The following is a 17,943-nucleotide window of genomic DNA, read 5'->3' as shown; positions in this document are numbered from 1 at the left end:
TTGGTTCCAGCTTTTTCTCCAACCCCAACGATTCCTGAGCTTCCATTATTCCATTTTCTGGGATTCCATCTCTCAGCTAAGCTTCTCTCTTTAAAATAAACATTTAGTGTTTATTACCCTCAAGGTAAGCATGAACATGGGCTTTGTGTGTCTAAGCATGCTTCACAAGCATGTGTCAAAGCATGTGCAGATAGAATCAGAGAATTACTTCAGTTGGAAAAGACCTCCAAGATCACCAAGTCCAACCATCAACCCAAACTGCCATGGCCATTAAACCATGTCCACAGTGTCATGCAGGCCCTCCTTGAGCAGCATGTTCCAATCCCTGACTATCCTCGCAGTAAAGAAATTGTTCCTCATCTCCAACCCAGCCCTCCCCAGGCAGAATTTCAGGCCAGTTCCTCTCCTGTCACCTGAGACAAGGGAGAATATCCCCCACCTCACTGCCAGGGAGCTATAGAGAGGAATGGGTCTCCCCTCCGTCTCCCCTTTTCCACACTAAACGCCCCCAGTGATCTCAGCCACTCGGGAGCAGGCCTCTTCGGATCCTTTGCAAGCTTGGTTGCCTTTTTCTGGACATGCTCCACCAACTCAATGTCCTTCTTCGAGTGAGGGCTCAAACTGAACCCAGTATTTGAGGTGCAGGCTCATCAGTGCTGATTGCTTCCCTAATCCTGCTGGCCAGACTAGCATTCCTGATCCAGGCCAGGATGCTGTTGCCCTTAATGGCCATGGTGGTGTCAGGTTGATGGTTGGACTTGATGAACTTAGAGGTCTTTTCCAGCTGAAACAATTCTATGACTCTGTGATTCTTAGCCACTGGGCACACTGCTGGCTTGTGTTCAGCCTGCTGTCAAACAGCTATGCTTGGGTGTCTAGCAAATGGAAGGGAAAATACACAGTGAGCAGCATAGGTATGGTAAAAGTCCTGAAGAGCCATGGTTTTAAAGTCTGATTTTTATCAGATACTAAAATCTGGGGGGGAGGGTGGCCAGCATTAGTTTGTAAGAAAGTAAGCCTCACTATTTCTACTACTTGCAGGTCAACTTATTTTCCTAGAAGGAATCTTGCTTCACATTTGGCTCAGATGGTCTCCCTTTTGGGTTAGTACAGAAGCAGAGGAGCTCGGCTGAAATGATGGGAGTTGAGCAGAAATGGCTTGGGCCACCCATGCAGCCCTGCAGGCTGCTGTGCTGCTTTACCAGGGCAACCTTTCATTCCCAGGCAGCTCGTAGCAATCCTGGTCGTATTCCTAAAGCCTTTTGTTTGTAGTGCCTTCCAAGACTAGCAAAAGATCACTCTGAGGCTCCAGAGTGAAGCAGGAGGGGATTTGGTGGCTGGCAGTTGCTAGCAATACAAATGCAAGTTCTCTCTCTCCCCCAGGTGTGTGCTTGCTGGAGAAAATGCAAATGCATGCTTTGCCCCACCACCCTATCTCTATAGGACAAAGTCAGGTCAGCATTTATTGTTGTCTTGGCCCTTGCTATAAATACTTCTCTTCAGACAGTGTTTTAAAGGCCTCAGTCTACCAGCTGAGTCCCAGCATGGCTATTAAAGAGAGATTCCTTCATCAAAATAGTGAGAAGTTGAATGTTTTTGTGGTAATGGCTTTTGTGTGGTCCTGCATATCTTTTCCTCTCAGGAAATTTCAGATCTTGCTCTCCTTGTTTAATGAGCTGACTGGTCAAGCATCTGATGCCCCAGTGGGAACTTGTAAAGTCACTGGGCACATTTTGGCTTGAATCTAGCTGACATTTCTGTCTGTTTGGTTTAATGTAGCTGGGTTACCAATGAGGTGGAGCAGCATGCACGCATCCTGCAGAGGTGGGCTCTTGGCTGTCAGAGGCAGCACCTCCCTCTTCCATTACCACCTGCTGGAATGAGACTGTTGAAAGCCAGAACATGTTTTGCATGCTGCATAGTCTGACCTAGTGAAATCCTGAAGTCCTAACGAGATTCTGAGGTTGTAAATATCCACTCAGTTCAAAGGCCTTGCCGTCTGCATGCTTCATATTCTTGCTGTCAGGCCTACAAATATTATTATAAGACTTTTGAACAATTATTAATGAATTTGTTTAATGAAAGTCAAAGCTTAAATAGTTTTTCCTTGTCATGGAAGTTCAGCATTCCTCCTCCTTTTGCCCAGAAGACTTCATGCTGAGAGTAAGATATAGCAGTGTTGCACCACTGCAAAGTTCATGTATTGAAGCTTCCTCTTCATCCATTCTGTGTCTTTTGGAGGTCAGTGCCTCGAAGCCCAAAATTTCTTGGAGATGTTGCCTTCCTTGCTCACCTTCGGTATCTTTCTTAGGCAGTAAGGAGGAGGCAGTCTATGGATCTGTCTTGTGTCTGGCAGCAGTAATTCCCCCAGCTGACTTACTGGTGAGCCTTGGACACTTCATTAAACCACAGGCACCCCCTTAGGAAACTACAGCGTGGCCTGCAGAGGTGGCTTTTCAGTTGCTGTACTTTATGTCAAAACAGTTACAGACATCCCCTCAAAACTAAATGAGTTATTCTGCTAAGTAGGGAGGGAGGCTCCTGCTGGTGCCATTGGCAGATGACACACAGGATCTTGTCCCTGAGAGGCTTGCTGCCGAGGTGTCAGTATTTTCCTATCGAAGGTGCCTTAAAAATAATTTCTTCTAATGTATTCTTGCCTTTCCTATAGTTAAGTTAAAAACACAGGAGGAAAATATTTGAAGCGTGAAAGCAAAAACATATTTTGTTTTTTCTCCTTAAGAATAATGCTTTTATGTAGCTTGGGATTTTTGTTTGTTAGAAAAATACACCAGAAAATAGTGAAATAGATGCTCTGGTATTTTTGTTACTCTTGAAACAGTGATAAGGTAGGGAATAAAAATTTTCCAACGTTGGGTTCATTTTGTTCTTCCCCCCCCCTGCATTTTTTGTGTGTGCAGTGAGGTAGTTTTGACATCTTCATCCCAGAGCTGTTGTTCAGGAGATGTGAACTGGCAGAGGGCACATCTGCATTAATTTGATTTCTGCCAGGTTCTTGAGTGCAGCATGTTGAAGTTAGCCTCAGATTGGAGGGGGAGTAAGTTTTCAAGGATCTAATTATTGAATCCATCAAAACCCCCAAAAGAAACAAAACAAAGCCATGGTCTGGATCTTCATCACGTAGTTCTACACCTTAGAGTAAGTAAAACTGTCATCGGGAAGCACTTTACAAGCTGTTTTGCAGGGTTCATTGCTGGCACGGAGCCAGCGCTTGGAGCTGCAGCCCAGCTTGCTCTAGCTGCCAGTGTTCTGTTGTGTGGGATGGGAGCCCAAAATAGCATCTTACTACCTCCCCTCAGGGTGCTTCAGCAATTTCTCAAATGTCAGTAGAAACTAGTATCAATTAAGGTAGTTTTGTGCCTGCTTTTAATGTATGCTCTTACGGGTCATGGAGAACAAAGTTGCTTTGTGCGGAAGCTCAGGGGAGTTAAGGGACGTTTAGCTCTGACCGTGGCGTCTGTGTGGGCGCCCTCGGGGGTAGGGCGCAAGACGTCTGCTGTGCCTCAGAACCCTGTTGGAAAGGATGGGAGTATGTGGATCGGGGAATGCTGTGTCGCAGAAGCGGCTCCCGGAGTAAGACAAAACCGAGGTTTGGTGGGCAGTGGGAAAGTCAAACGGAACACGCAGGAGCCTCTCAGAAGGCAGCTGTCTGTTCAATGCGGGGAGCATTGGGCCCGCCGGCAGCCACGGTCCCCTCTCCACAGCTGCTCTCTCCGCTGATCTTTGTTGGGGCTCTCCGTGTGGGTACCGACAGGCTCCGACATCAACGGACCTCTCGGTACCTGCGGGCATAGAAACAGCTTTGAGACAGAGCTCTGCTCCCTCTCGCACTGTAACACCGTGTGAAGCTCTGGCTGTGTGCGAGGATCCGAGGCAAGATGATCTGTTGTGTCTCCCTGCCAGCGTTGAGCTGGCCCAATCCAAAGGCTGTCCTGGCCACGTGGGGGAGAACAAAGACAATTTTGACAGGGATCTGAAGGTAAAAGGGGAGGATAGGATTTTGAGATTTGCTTCCCGTTAAAGATGAAGCAGAATTTCACTGGGAGGTTTAGTGACAACTTGAAATCAGTTAGACAGTGATGTAGCTGTTGAAAGATTAATGTTAATTAAAGTGGCATTGGAGAACTTCAGCAGATGACAGCAGCCAAGATGGCTGCAAGCTTATTTTAGAACATCGACTTGATTGCGTTCAGTGTGACTCATTTATTAACAGATGAATTGATAGCTCAGCTCTCATGGCAGCCACTGAATGAGGAGCTGTAGATCAAGACCCAGTTCATGTCTTTGGTCAGAATTCCAGTGCTAAAAGCCAGTCAGTATTGATTCAGTCCAGCTGCACAAATGTCTTGCACCTGCTGTAGCTATGCAATTATGGACTCGGTCCATCAGGGCATTGGAGAGAACCAGACAGAAGTCCAGCTTGCAACTGTATGAAAAGTAACATGTAAAAATGTTAACCTTATATCTAGAGTAAATGATTTAAAAGTGAGGAATTCAGTTCCTGTTTCAGATGGAGTATTGGAACATACCCCAAACGGGTTGTGAAAGGATAACAGTTGACTGTTGTAACCTAGTTGCAATTTTTTGTCTTGAGTTTTCTTCTCATGTGGATAGTGGTTCATTGCTTCTTGCCTCCATTTAAGCACAGTCCTTTCTGGTCTTTCCTTCACTTGGATGAAGTTCAAGTTTTCTCTCTTCATTGGTATTCTGCTTTAGTTTCTGAAATAGAAACATATGTCCAGAGATCATCCAGTCCAACCCCTCTGCAGAGCAGGGTCACCCAGGACAGGTCATGCAGGAACACATCCAGAGGAGTTTTGAAAGTCACTGTAGAAGGAGACTCCACAACCTCTCTGTGCAGCCAGCTCCAGTGCTCTGTCATGCTCATAGGAATGTTTTTCCTCATGTTGAGGTGGAATTTGTTGTGTTCCAGTTTGTACCCACTGCTGCTCATCCTATCACAGGGCACCACTGCAGGGAACCTGTCCCCTACTTGACACTCACCCTGCAGGTATTTATAAATATTAATGAGATCCTCCCTCAGTCTTCTCTCTCCAGGCTGAATAGCTCCAGGCCTCTCAGCCTTTCCTCTTCAGACAGATGTTCCAGTCCCTTCATCATCCTCATAGCCCTTCATTGGACTCTGTCCAATATTTCCCTGTCTTGAACTGGGGAACCCAGAACTGGACACAGCACTTCAAAAATGGTCTCATCAGGGCAGAGTAAGGCGGGAGGAGAACATCCCTCAACCTGTTGGACAAACTGAATTGCAGCACAGCCATCCAGTGTGGCAACTAATCCTCCCAGTTTCATAGCCGCAGCAGACAACTTGCTGAGGATACACTCATTCAGGTACTTAATGAAGATGTTGAACAAGACTGACCCCAATACTGACCCCTGGGGAATACCACTAGGTAGAGGCCTCCAGCTGGACTCTGCACCACAACCCTCTGACCTCTGCTATCTGGGCACTTCTCAATCCTTCTCACAGTCGTCTCTGCTAACCCACACTTCCTGAGCTTAGCTACAAGGATGTCGTGGGAGGTAGCGTCAAAAGCCTTGCTGAAGTCAAGGTAGACAACATCCACTGCTCTCCATCTGCAGGAATGCAGTCTCACTGCTGTGGAAGGCCATCAGGTTGGTCAGACATGATTTCCCCTTGGGGAATCTATTCTGGCTGCTCCTGCTAGCCTCCTTTCTTCCACGTGTTTAGAGATGACCTCCAGGTGAGCTGCTTCATCCCCTGCCCAGCCATGGAGGTGGGGCCGACTGGGCTGTAATTTCCTGGGTCTGTCTTCTTGCCCTTTTTAAAGACTGTGAAGAATAAAGCTCCCATCTGTTTCAGCACAACTGTATTGGCCTCACTTCAGTTTATTTCTTGTATTCTGCTAATTTCTTAGGTTGCTATGGAAACCTTGCTTTCCATGTTCTCCTGGATCCTTTTGGTGAACTACTCTGCGTTCTGGGTCAACCCGAGGTGCACTTTGTTACTGAAATAATTTGCCCAGAGTAGACGCAAAGGTTCTCTTCTTTCAAGGGCCCCTATGCTAACAGTTGTATGAGATTTGTATGTCCTGGTTACTTTTGTGTAATTGCTATCCTGTCTTTTCTGATTTCTTTCACTAGTTTAGCCCAGCATAAGGTGTGGTTCATTTTTATTGTGTCAGCTCTAATTTCGAGAAGAGTTTTGCTTCTCTTCTGCAAAGGGATTAGGGAGCTGGGGTGTTTGTACTACGTGCAGGGTATGATGCAGACCTGCTGAGACTAATGTCTGTTGAAATTTGAACATAAATGGTGGGACATTTCGGAGATTATCCTTTATACATGTGAAAAAGTAAAGCTAACTAGTATTTAAAATAACCTCACTATTCAATAATGTGGCTTGGTGTGAAAATAGTGCAGTTTGAGAGAGAAAAGCTTTGTGTCTGGTCTGTGGAGCAGCTGGCTGTATACTTGGCTTTGCTTCTGGTCGACTGTGTGTTCTGAGAGACAAGGCCATTTGTGTTGTGGGGTGCTGGGTGCTGTGTTGTTCAGCTGGGGAAAAACATGATAAACTTTATAACAAAACTAAAATGTGTGAGACATGACAAGTGAATCTGCATCAGAATTGGGTCCCTGGTGAGCTGGATTCTGACTGCTGCAATGTGCAGGCAGAAATGGCTATGAAAAAACAAAAATGTTTCCTCACAGGCCTCAGTGCAGTAGCAATAAGGAACAGTCATGTGCAGAGATAGCATGCACTGCTCTGAGCCACTCCTTGTTGTGGGATAACCAAACAATGCTTCATCGCAGCAACAAGGCCAATTTCTTGTAGCCATCCCTGGAAACACCATTTGAACAAAGGTCTTGTATAGTGAAGAATAAAAGCTCGTGTTTGTACTTGCTGACCAAAGGGTTTTGATTCTCTCCAATTTTCAACACCATTGGTGATTAGCAGTGATGGAGGCTGCAGGGGAAATAGGAGAGTGCCATTGCTTGTGATGAACTGGAATGCTGGCACGTCTGGACCCTGCCTGTCTACCCTGGGGAACACAGTTGACATTACTTGGAGAAGCAATGGATTTCAGACTTTCCATCTGCAGACTTCCTCTTCGGCCTAAAGCCTTCAGAAAGCACTTGTGGAGACACAGAAAGGCAGGAGTGACAGGGAAAATGTTACTGTATTTCTGTGCTCCCACCTCCCCCCCTTTTTGTCTTGCTGACAGTTGCAAGAAGACATCCCCATAATAGGGAGAGCATGCAAATACACATTTGATAGCTGCCTACCTCTTTCAGTAAATGGTTTCTTCTGAGTTCCGTTTCTGTAGGACCCAGACTCAAGTTGTGTGCAGAGCCAGCAGGGAGGTGGTTAGTGCAGGTCTATTTTTAGATCTGAATTGTTGCTATCAATGATGCTGCTTCATGAAGTGGAAGGAACCATGTCTGCATGTCTCTGGGGAAGATGTATTATTTCCCATCAGTTGTAGTGCATGTTGTTCAGGCATCCTCAGGATGGAAACTGCTCTTCACCCCAGGCCCTTCCCAGGGCACAGACAAGTTCTGTGCAGCAGCTCCCCTGCTTTTGTCTGTCAGTGCCAGCTCTTGCACACTGCCTGCCTTTTAACGCTCATCCTGAATTCCAGAGACTTTTCAAGCATGAAAGCCATGGAGCCTGTGAAGTTAGTGAGCCTGGTACAGGCCTGTCTCTTAGAAAAATTCAATTTCTACACTTGCTTTTGAGTGCATCCAAGATTGTACAGCAGCTTAGTGAGATACTGGGCACAGAGCACGTCAGGCTTCAAACACTGAAATTCATCCATATGCCGAACAGGAGATTACAGCCTGTGATGATTGATGGCCATTAATAGAAAGAATATCATCTGGTTGATGCTGTTCCTGCTGGACTGACCCGATGCTTCTCTTCCAGGCTAGTGAAGGACACTGTTTCTGATATTTAAGCACACCAAGACTATTTTTTTGATGAAGAAAGAAATGGTATTTCTTTTTGCTGCTGTTTTGGAACAAGTCCTGACATCACTAATATGCTGTGCTTTGTGTTGCTGATTTTGAGAATGTTTTTCTTCTGATTTCAGGTTGGGTGGGACTATATCTGCATACAAGATAGTACCAGATGAAATAGAAGAAATCAAGGTACAGTATTACTGCCTTTCAAAACTGAATTGATTTGCTTGGAGAATTACGAAAATGTTATATGAAATAGCCACATTATTTCTTGCTTTGAATTGTATCATGGGGTGGAAGCAGTGTCTGAAGTCCAACTATTAGACCCAATTTAGGCATTTAAGCATCTGAAAGAGAATTTCTGTTATTTTTACAAGTACAGTTTACCTTCAGCTTAAGCTGACCTCCATGTTTGATGCCAAACCACCTGTGTAATTCAACATTTTCCTGTTTTGTTGCCTGAAGACAGATGCAGGGCTACTGTGAACATCAAGGTACATTTTCCTAACAAAAAATGAATACAAATGTAGTGTCCTTCTGCTTTCGAGATCAAAAGCACTTCCAGGTTTTATTTGTTCAATACTAGCTGTCTTAAGAAGGGGATAGTGTGAAGTCATTGGTACTCAGTCATTGAAAGCTCTTTAATTTTGGGGAGTGACAGTAATCAGCACCGAAGTTTGCCTCCAGTGCAGTATAACAAAGCTCATTTCAGCCAGGCCCACTGATGGGGAGTGCTTTGGCAATTTAAAAGCTGGGTGCTGGGTGGTAGTCTGGCCTAGGCCTGGCAGCCTGGTGGGGGTAGCTGGTGCTTTGGTAGTCGATCAGCCTGGCATAGGGCTTGCTTGTCGTGAATGCTGATCCCAATGTGCTGTTTCATACACTCATTGGTAGCTGTGCAGAGGAAGCTAAGGAAGCTAGTAAAGGGATCTGATCTAGAGATGATCTCACAGTGTGTCGAAATGTGAAGATTTATTTCTCCTTGGCTAGCATCAAATCCACTGTAAGCAAAAACACTGACTTGCTGTGCCTGCATCAGTCAGAGATATCACTGTTGTGATCAAAATTTGTTTCTCTCCTCTGATTCATGGACTCCTCTATCCTGAATTACCAGGAGGGGCAAGATCTGTTACAGGAGATCCAGTGTTTAGACTTTGCTAGTAGAAAGAAAGGTAGAAGGTTTTCAAAGCCTGTTAGAGTTATGTAATATACTTATGATCTTCAGAGGGCTGCACCAAAACTGTAAACCCAAAGCTGGCAAAAACTCGGAGCCAGGAAGTTTTTTCTGTAACATAAGGAATCTAAACTCACTGACACTTTGCTGATGTTGGAGATGGAGAAAAAGGAGCTTCATTGTACAAACAGTTCAGTGAGCAAAGGAAAACAGAATGCTAGGAAAGAAGAATGAACTTTATTTTTAGGAGCTTATTATATAGGCAAGTTCAGTAGGCACAGGAATGTGTTTGGTTGCCCCTCACCCTGACCTGCTAAGGAGGCCTGTTGCGATTTTTCAGCTCTTTTTTATACAGCTGGTGTTTAAATGATTGAGATGCTAGGAAACAGCACAGGACCAGTTACTCACTGGTGTGTTACACGAGGGTTTAAGTGTGATGGGAGGGCACTGTGGGTTTAAGTCAGAGATGTTTCAAGTGTTTGGAAAAAGTCACCTCCTTTACTTGCCTCCGGTAGCTGTCTGGTTCAGGTAACGGCTGTTTAGGTTGTAAATGAGGCCAGCCCACCTCGCACACCAGCTCCAACACAGTCGGTGTTACTCATGTGAGATAAGGCACTACTGCAGGATGCTGAGGCACGCTAGCAGTGAGAATAATGGACAGATCCATAGCAAATTTTAAGGCACCGAAAATTGTAGCAGCTGTGGCTCCACATTACTGGGAGAAGCGTTTGAGGCTCGGGGAGCCTGGCCTTGGCCCCCTGGGGTCGACAGAGGGAGGCGCTTGGGGCCCCGGGGGACTGCCTGACTTTAGGACCCTGGGGAGGCCCTGGTGACAGAGTCGACAGAGGGGGTCCGGAGAGTCCCCCTGGGGGCTGTCCCGGGCATGCAAGTGCGTGTGCTCCGCTGCCGAGTCGGGGTGGGGGCTGTGTTTAGCCGCGGGGTGAAGCTATAAAAGCTGTCACGGTCTGCCAGACTAGAGGTCAGCTGCTAGGGAATCGCTTACGAGGGACTCGGTTGCGGGAGACGGAGAATCAGCCACCGGGAATCTGACAGAAGAGCCCTGCTAGAAAAGTGCTGGGGAATCTGCCGCTGGAATCGGTTAGGAACTGCTGCTGCCGCGGGCTGCTAGAACTGCTGGGAGGGGGTTGCCGAGAAGCTCCCGAGAGAAATGGCCGCCCCGGGGAGCTGCCATCGCGACTCCTGAGAGCCGCTGCCGTCGGCCCCGGGGAGCTGCCAGCGCGACTCCTGAGAGCCGCTGCCGTCGGCCCCGGGGAGCTGCCAGCGCGACTCCTGAGAGCCGCTGCCGTCGGCCCTGGGGAGCTGCCAGCGCGACTCCTGAGAGCCGCTGCCGTCGGCCCCGGGGAGCTGCCAGCGCGACTCCTGAGAGCCGCTGCCGTCGGCCCCGGGGAGCTGCCAGCGCGACTCCTGAGAGCCGCTGCCGTCAGCCCCGGGCACTCGGGCGCGTTGCCTGTGCAGGAAAGTGGTTTGGCGCTGGGCTGCCTCAGGCCTCGGTCTCGGTTCCGTTCCCGAGAACGTTAATTGAGTCGCAGTAAAGATCCATCCCTGAGGAGGGCAGCTCAGCCGCACCCAGCCCTCTAGTACCGAGGATAAGCGGGAAAGCGAGGGGGGTTTGACTCCTGCCAAACTGCCCGGAGAAACGTGGTCGTTCGTATATACGTGTTTTGAAGGCAGCTGGCAACGGGGAGGCTGAGTATCCTTGCAGCAAATTTGGGGGGAGTCTTATATTTTTGGCAGGTTCTCCAAGCAGATTTGAGTAGAAAAGCAGAAGGAAATAGAGAGCAAATGAGATCATTGGAGTGTTACTTCTAGACAGGACAGAGTCTTCCATGCAGAGTAGTACAGAATTATTTTGCCTCAACTTTACCTCTTCTATTTAACTATGAGATATTAAGGGGTTTAATTTGATGAAATATGATTGTACTTGATGGGTTGCTAAATTACATTTATGGGAGTTGGAACATTGTTTTCTGATAGCCTTTGCAAAGTGAACTGCTGCTTAAATGGCAAAGCAGGGCACTTCATCTGGCAGAGAGTAATAATTACTATGACAAATAAATAAGAAGAGATTAGCCACTTTTACAGCTCAAAATAATCGATGAGGAAATAGAAGTATTGATTTTGTTGATTCACATGATGACATCTTAGGCAAAACATCATTCTAAGCAGAGGGTGCATCTCTGAGATTATAGAAGAAGAAAAAATTGTGTAGCCTTAACACACCTGCTGGTTGAAAAGTGTCTTTGGAAGATTACTGAAATTCATGTTTCTAAATATATCATTATTTTAAAAAGACCCTGTGTACCATATCTGTGAGAATTTACCTGTCCCTATTGCAGTGCTCAGCAAATTCTAACCTGTGTTTATCGTGTTTCCAGTTGGGAGTGTTTAGAATATATTTCTCCTTGCAGTGTGATGTCTGTGGGTACTGTGAGATGGGACGTGGTTAATGTGTCTCCAGTGCTGCCTATACATGTATGTGCCTGTTGTGTAAGGTCAGTGCTGACTATAACTGAAGCAGTTTCTCCTGCTTAGCAAAATGAAGTACTGTCTGATGTGCTTAGAGGCATATGGATCAGTGCTGGGCCCCATCCTGTTCAATATCTTTACTGATGATCTTCATAAGGGGATTGAATCCATTATCAGTAGACTTGCATATGACACCAAGCTGGGGGCAGGAGTTGATCTGTTGGAGGGTAGGAGAGCTCTGCAGAGGGACCTCGACCAACTGGACAGATGGGCAGAGTCCAATGGGATGGCATTCAACAAGTCCAAGGGCCAGGGGCTGCACTTTGGCTACGGCAATCCCATGCAGAGCTACAGGCTGGGGTCGGAGTGGCTGAGAGCTGCCACACAGAGAGGGACCTGGGGGTGCTGATCGACAGCCACCTGAATATGAGCCAGCAGTGTGCCCAGGTGGCCAAGAAGGCAAATGGCATCCTGGCCTGCATTAGGAACAGTGTGGCCAGCAGGAGCAGGGAGGTCATAGTGCCCCTGTACTCTGCACTGGTTAGGCCACACCTTGAGTCCTGTGTCCAGTTCTGGGCCCCTCAGTTTAAGAAGGACATTGAAACACTTGAAGGTGTCCAGAGAAGGGCAACAAGGCTGGGGAGAGGCCTTGAGCACAGCCCTGTGAGGAGAGGCTGAGGGAGCTGGGATTGTTTAGCCTGCAGAAGAGGAGGCTCAGGGGTGACCTCATTGTCCTCTACAACTACCTGAAAGGTGGTTGTAGCTGGGAAGGGGTTGGCCTCTTCTCCCAGGCAACCAGCACCAGAACAAGAGGACCCAGTCTCAAGCTGTGCCAGGGGAGGTTTAGACTTGAGGTGAGGAGGAAGTTCTTCACTGAGTCAGTCATTCGTCATTGGGATGTGCTGCCCAGGGAGGTGGTGGAGTCACCATCCCTGGGTGCGTTCAAGAGGAGATTGGACGTGGCACTTGGTGCCATGGTCTAGTCATGGGGTCTGTGTTGATAGGTTGGACTCGATGATCCTCGAGGTCCTTTCCAACCTAAAGTTATACTGTGATACTGTGATTTCTCAGTTGAAGCAGTGGCACCTCCCCAGTACCTGCTGGTTTAAACAACCACAGGGACTGATGCAGGCAGCAAATAGAGGAGTTACAGCACGTTCCTGGGAAAGTGGCACTCTTTGGGCTTTCTCTAGACTCCTTTTCTCTTTGGGATTATTCATCCTGTTGGTAAGGAGCTTTTCAAACTGTGAAAGCACATGGGTAGGTTTTGGCTTTGCTGCCCACCCACTGCAGTGCTGTACTTAAAGGAGAGGTCTGCCAAGCCAAATAATGTCCTGTACATAGCCACTGGTGAGCATGTCAGGCAAGTCTGATTTTGAAGGACATCCTCTGTTTGGAAATTTAAGCAATTGCATTTGAGAGGAAGAGAACAGCAGCAGACTTTACCTTTCCTTATTCCTGGTTACTGACATTTGTGACAAAATACAGTTTTGTTTACTGTCCCAGATGAGGGAGACTTTGTGTGATGAGCCTATAGGCAATTTGATATGCGAACAGTGGCATCTTAGGGTTTATAGCACTGAGAGAAGGGCTTGTTCTGACTGTAGCATTCTGTCATTACACAGTGGAACAGGTTGGCTTAACTCGTGCCACACAGGAAATACATGTTGAACGAGAAGACAATTCATTCACTATGACTTGTTGAATGAGAAAACAACTCTCTCTCAGCCATATGAACAAAGGTTTGGTGTGCCAGGCTTTGCAAGTCAGCAGCAGAAGAGGAATTTCATTGGTTGGGGGTTTTTAAAGTGCTCTTCCTGTCAGCATATGTTACATCTCTAGCATGTGAGGGCAGAAGAGGATTTGGCAAATGCTGTCCAACTCACGTGAGTGATATGCACAAGGACGGCCTTGCCGTCGTATTTCACTCTTGTAGTGGCTGTGGTATGAGACAGACATTCCCTTGTGCAGAGCAAGCTTAAATGGCTGCCTGCTCTGATGGCTAATCTGAAGAAATCTGGCTAGAAGTTTTTCTTAACACTGGCTGTAAATGAATAAATTTAGATGTAAAGCAGCTCTGGAGGAAGGAGGGAATTAGTTGCATTTTCCACCCTTTCACCCAGAGACATACTTGGTGCTACTCAAAGAACACTCCTAATCTGTAGCTGCTCTTCAAATGAAAGTGCATATGCACAAAGTATTAACAGTTACCTGTAAGAATACAGACCTCTTCCGCTGGATCATGATAGGATAACTCCTTTTTTCTTTATGTGAAACTTAATAGTTGCATATATGAAAACCTTCTTGTCAACAGCTGAAACATTCCTTTCAGGTTGTCTTCATTTTGTGTGGCAATAGACTCAAGTGATAAAGATTAAAGATTAATGATAAAATGATAAAAAATGGGTGAGCAAGGGAAGTAGCTGGCAGGGAAGTGGGGCACACTGTGTTCTCTTTGAGGTGAGTTTCTCTAGAGGGCTTGTGGATCCATGAGATTTTAGCTCTTCCACACAGCTGTATTTAGGAAATCCAGTGAGCAAAGTGAGCTGGTGGCAGCATCACTGAGCTGCATTTCAGAGCAAAGCTGGACTCTGCCATCAGCAATGTGCATCTTGGAAATGACTGCATTGAGTAGATAAGAGAAAGAACTTTGAGAGTTTACTTTCTGTGTTGGTCCTTAAGTGATCTGACAGACTTCTGTTCCTTCTGTGCTGCAGAGGATAAACCTTGATGTGTCAGATGATGTGACAAAATGCTGAAGAACATTCTGTGAAACACAAACCCACTGCAGTTCTTGGTCCTTGTCTGCATTTACGCTAGGAGTGCACACACAGAGTCACTTAGGCTAGGGATTTGCACCCCGTGCAGTGCTGATGATCTGCTCTTAGCTCTCTCTCCTTGTGCAGTGTGTTCCTGGTCCCTTCTTTTAGTTCTTGACAACTGGTTATTTATATTCTTGCACTGGACTGTGTACTGTTGTTTCCAGTTGCCCGTGATTTCATTACAGAACCATAGAATGCGTTGGGTTGGAAGGGACCTTTACAGGTCATCTAGTCCAACTGCCCTGCAGTGAGCAGGAGCACCCTAACCAGATGAAGCTGCTCAAAGCTCTATCAAGCCTGACCTTGAATGTCTCCAGGGGCAGGACCTCCACCACCACCCTGGGGAACCTGTGCAAGTGTTCCACCACCTTCATAGTAAAGAACTTAGAATAGGATCATAGAATCAATAAGGTTGGAAAAGGCCTCAAAGATCATCAAGTCCAACCTGTCACCCAACACCTCATGACTACTAAACCATGAGATCCATGCAGACTGTCTTGAGCCAGGATATCCAAATGATCCAGAATAAAACTAATTGCTCACTACCTGAAAGGAACTTGGAGCGAGGTGAAGGTCTCTTCTCTCAAATGAAAGGAAATGGGCTCAAGTTGCATTATGGGAGGTTTGGATTGGATGTTAGGAAGAATTTCTGTACTGGAAGAGTGGTCAGGCACTGGAGCAGGCTGCCCAGGGAGGTGGTGGAGTCACCATCCCTGGAGGTGTTCAAAAAACATGTGGCCATGGCACTTTGGGACATAGTTTAGTGTGCATGGTGGTGTTGGGTTGATGGTTGGACTCGCTTAAAAGAATAGTGAAGAGGTGATTGGGAACAGTCAGCATGGCTTTGCCAAGGGCAAATCCTGCCTGACCAACCTGGTGGCCTTCTATGAGCAGGTGACAAAATTAATAGATGAGGGGCGAGCAACTGATGTCATTTACCTGGACCTGAGCAAAGCCTTCGACACTGTCCCGCACCACATCCTGGTCTCCAAACTGGTGACACATGGGTTTGATGGGTGACCACTAGATGGATAAGGAACTGGCTTGATGGCTGCACCCAAAGAGTGGCTGTCAATGGCTCCATGTCCCAGTGGAGGCCAGTGACAAGCGGAGTCCCTCAGGGATCAGTCCTGGGACCTGTCTTGTTCAACATCTTTGTGGGTCACATGGACAGTGGCATTGAGCGCACCCTCAGCAAGTTTGCTGATGACACCAAGCTGTGTGGTGCAGCAGACAGGCTGGAGGGAAGGGAGGCCATCCAGAGGGACCTTGACAGGCTGGAGAGGTGGGCACAAGCCAACCTCAGGAGGTTCAATAAGAGCAAGTGCAGGGTCCTGCATCTGGGTCGAGGCAATCCCAGGCACAAATCCAGGCTGGGCAGTGACTGGCTGGAAAGTAGCCCTGAGGAGAGAGACTTGGGGGTGCTGGTGGACAAAAAGCTCAACATGAGCTCTCAATGTGCACTTGCAGCCCGCAAAGCCAATCAGATCCTGGGCTGCATCAGGAGAAGTGTGGCTAGCAGGTCGAGGGAGGTGATCCTCCCCCTCTACTCAGCCCTGGTGAGACCCCACCTGGAGTACTGTGTCCAGTTCTGGAGCCCCTATGGCAAGAGGGATCTGGAGGTGCTGGAAGGTGTCCAGAGAAGGGCCACGAGGATGAAGGAGTTGGGGCTGTTCAGTCTGCAGAAGAGAAGGCTCCGAGGTGACCTCATTGTCGCCTTCCAGTATCTGAAGGGGGCTACAGGAAGGCTGGGGAGGGACTGCTCAGGATATCAGGTAGTGATAGGACTAGGGGGAATGGAATGAAGCTGGAGGTGGGGAGATTCAGGCTGGAGGTGAGGAGGAGGTTCTTCACCATGAGAGTGGTGAAACCCTGGAATGGGTTGTCCAGGGAGGTGGTTGGGGCCCTGTCCCTGGAGGTGTTTAAGCCCAGGCTGGATGAGGCTCTGGCCAGGCTGATCTAGTGTGGGGTGTCCCTGCCCATGGCAGGGGGGTTGGAACTAGATGATCCTTGTGGTTCCTTCCAACCCTGAATGATACTATGAAACTATGAAACTATGGATCTTTTCCAACCATAACAATTATCTGATGCTGTGATTCTGTGATTTATCTTAGGTCAGTTTTAACCCAAGGGATTTCTGGAAGCAGCCTGTATGGTGGTCAGGGCAATACCTATGTCATTTCTGACCAAAATATGGCATGGGATGCCAGGAATGAGCAGGAGGATGGGCAGAAAGAGAGCGAGACTTCTTTGGCAGTGGTGAAATGTAAGCTTCAAGGGGAGCAATGATGAAATGCCCCTGCCTGGGCTGAGAGAGTCCAAGTGAAACCCACAGAGAAAAGGTTCGTGCTTGTGTTGGACTCCCAAGGGCAAATATTTGCACAATGCTTGATGGAAAAGTTTAATTGAAGAGCAAACAAGAAATCTGTGCTCTCTGAAAAACAGAGGGTTTGTGTGCCATGGACATGTACCCTCCTCACTGTGACCATGAAGCCACCAGAAAAGAGAGGCCAAAGCTGTGGGAGCCACAAGTGTTTTATAGACTGACTTTAAGAGAGGCAGATGTGCACTGGGGGTGTTTTCTCCTGGTGAGTCTTAAGGGGATCTCAGGTGGTACCAAGAACCAGATTTTGGTCACCAGAGCTGTGTGTCCAGGGCTCTGTGTTGAATCAACTTGACCGATCTGTCTCCTCATGTGGGCAAGACCCCCCCAAAAAACCTGAGAAAGTGTCAAGCTGATGAAAACTCAACCATGACTGTTGAAAAGAGGTGGAAGCAGAGATCAGAAGTAGCCACTGGAGAAGGTATCTATCAAACTGCAGGTCTGGTTCAGAGCTGAGAATCATAGATGGTGAGAAGAATCCAGCAGAGGAGTCAGCATGTGACTGCAGTGTAGCAACCCTTGGCCCTCCTCACCCCACTCCCATATCACCTGCAAGTCCTAGGTGACGACAAGGTTTAAGGATAGCCCTGTGGAGACCAAACATTGGGAGCTGATAAAAGCAGACTGGTTTTCCATCCACCTTGGGGTTGCTGAGTTCAAAGGCAGGAGAGTTCTTAGATAAGCCTTGGTCTGGATTTCAACCTGACTTGGCTGGTGTGGACATTTGACAGTACAGGGGCTTGCACTGAGGGCAGGATGTAATTTGGAGTGAAATCAGTCATCTTTTAGGGAAAGACATCAATCCCCCTGCCCCTGTGGTGGAGCAGCTATGGTGTAGGTAGTTGGAGTGGGTCCCAAGGAGGCCACAGCAATGCTGAGAGGGCTGAAAGCCCTCTGCTGTGAGGCCAGGCTGAGAGAGTTGGGTTTGGTCAGCCTGGAGAAGAGAAGGCTCCAGGGAGACCTTCTGGCTCTCTGCCACTCCCTGAAAGTTGGTTGAAGCCAGGTGGGGTTGATCTCTTCTCTCAAGGAACAAGTGATAAGACAAGAGGAAAGGACTTTAATTTGCATGAAAGGAGTTTTAAATTGGACATGAGGAACAATTCCTTGTCCTTGAAGCT

General features: G+C 47.5%; 1 protein-coding gene across 9 annotated transcripts in view; it reads left to right on the top strand.

The window, feature by feature from the left end:
- Window positions 1–17,943, top strand: part of GPHN (gephyrin) — a 275,331-nt gene that overhangs the window by 98,236 nt on the left and 159,152 nt on the right. For 8 of the 9 annotated variants that reach the window (XM_068162859.1, XM_068162862.1, XM_068162860.1 and 5 more), the window contains exon 3: window positions 8,094–8,151. In XM_068162859.1, coding sequence (XP_068018960.1) covers window positions 8,094–8,151 — 58 coding nt within the window. Of the gene's footprint in view, window positions 1–8,093; window positions 8,152–10,128; window positions 10,232–17,943 lie in introns of those variants that run through there. The other variant, XM_068162867.1, reaches the window with a different exon arrangement.

The sequence above is a fragment of the Melanerpes formicivorus genome, unplaced genomic scaffold (assembly GCF_026170545.1).
Source record: "Melanerpes formicivorus ecotype bairdi unplaced genomic scaffold, bMelFor1.0.p_v2 SCAF_68, whole genome shotgun sequence".
Taxonomy (NCBI): domain Eukaryota; kingdom Metazoa; phylum Chordata; class Aves; order Piciformes; family Picidae; genus Melanerpes; species Melanerpes formicivorus.
The sequence above is the reverse complement of the archived record's forward strand: the minus strand, read 5'-3'. Positions and strand labels throughout refer to the sequence as shown.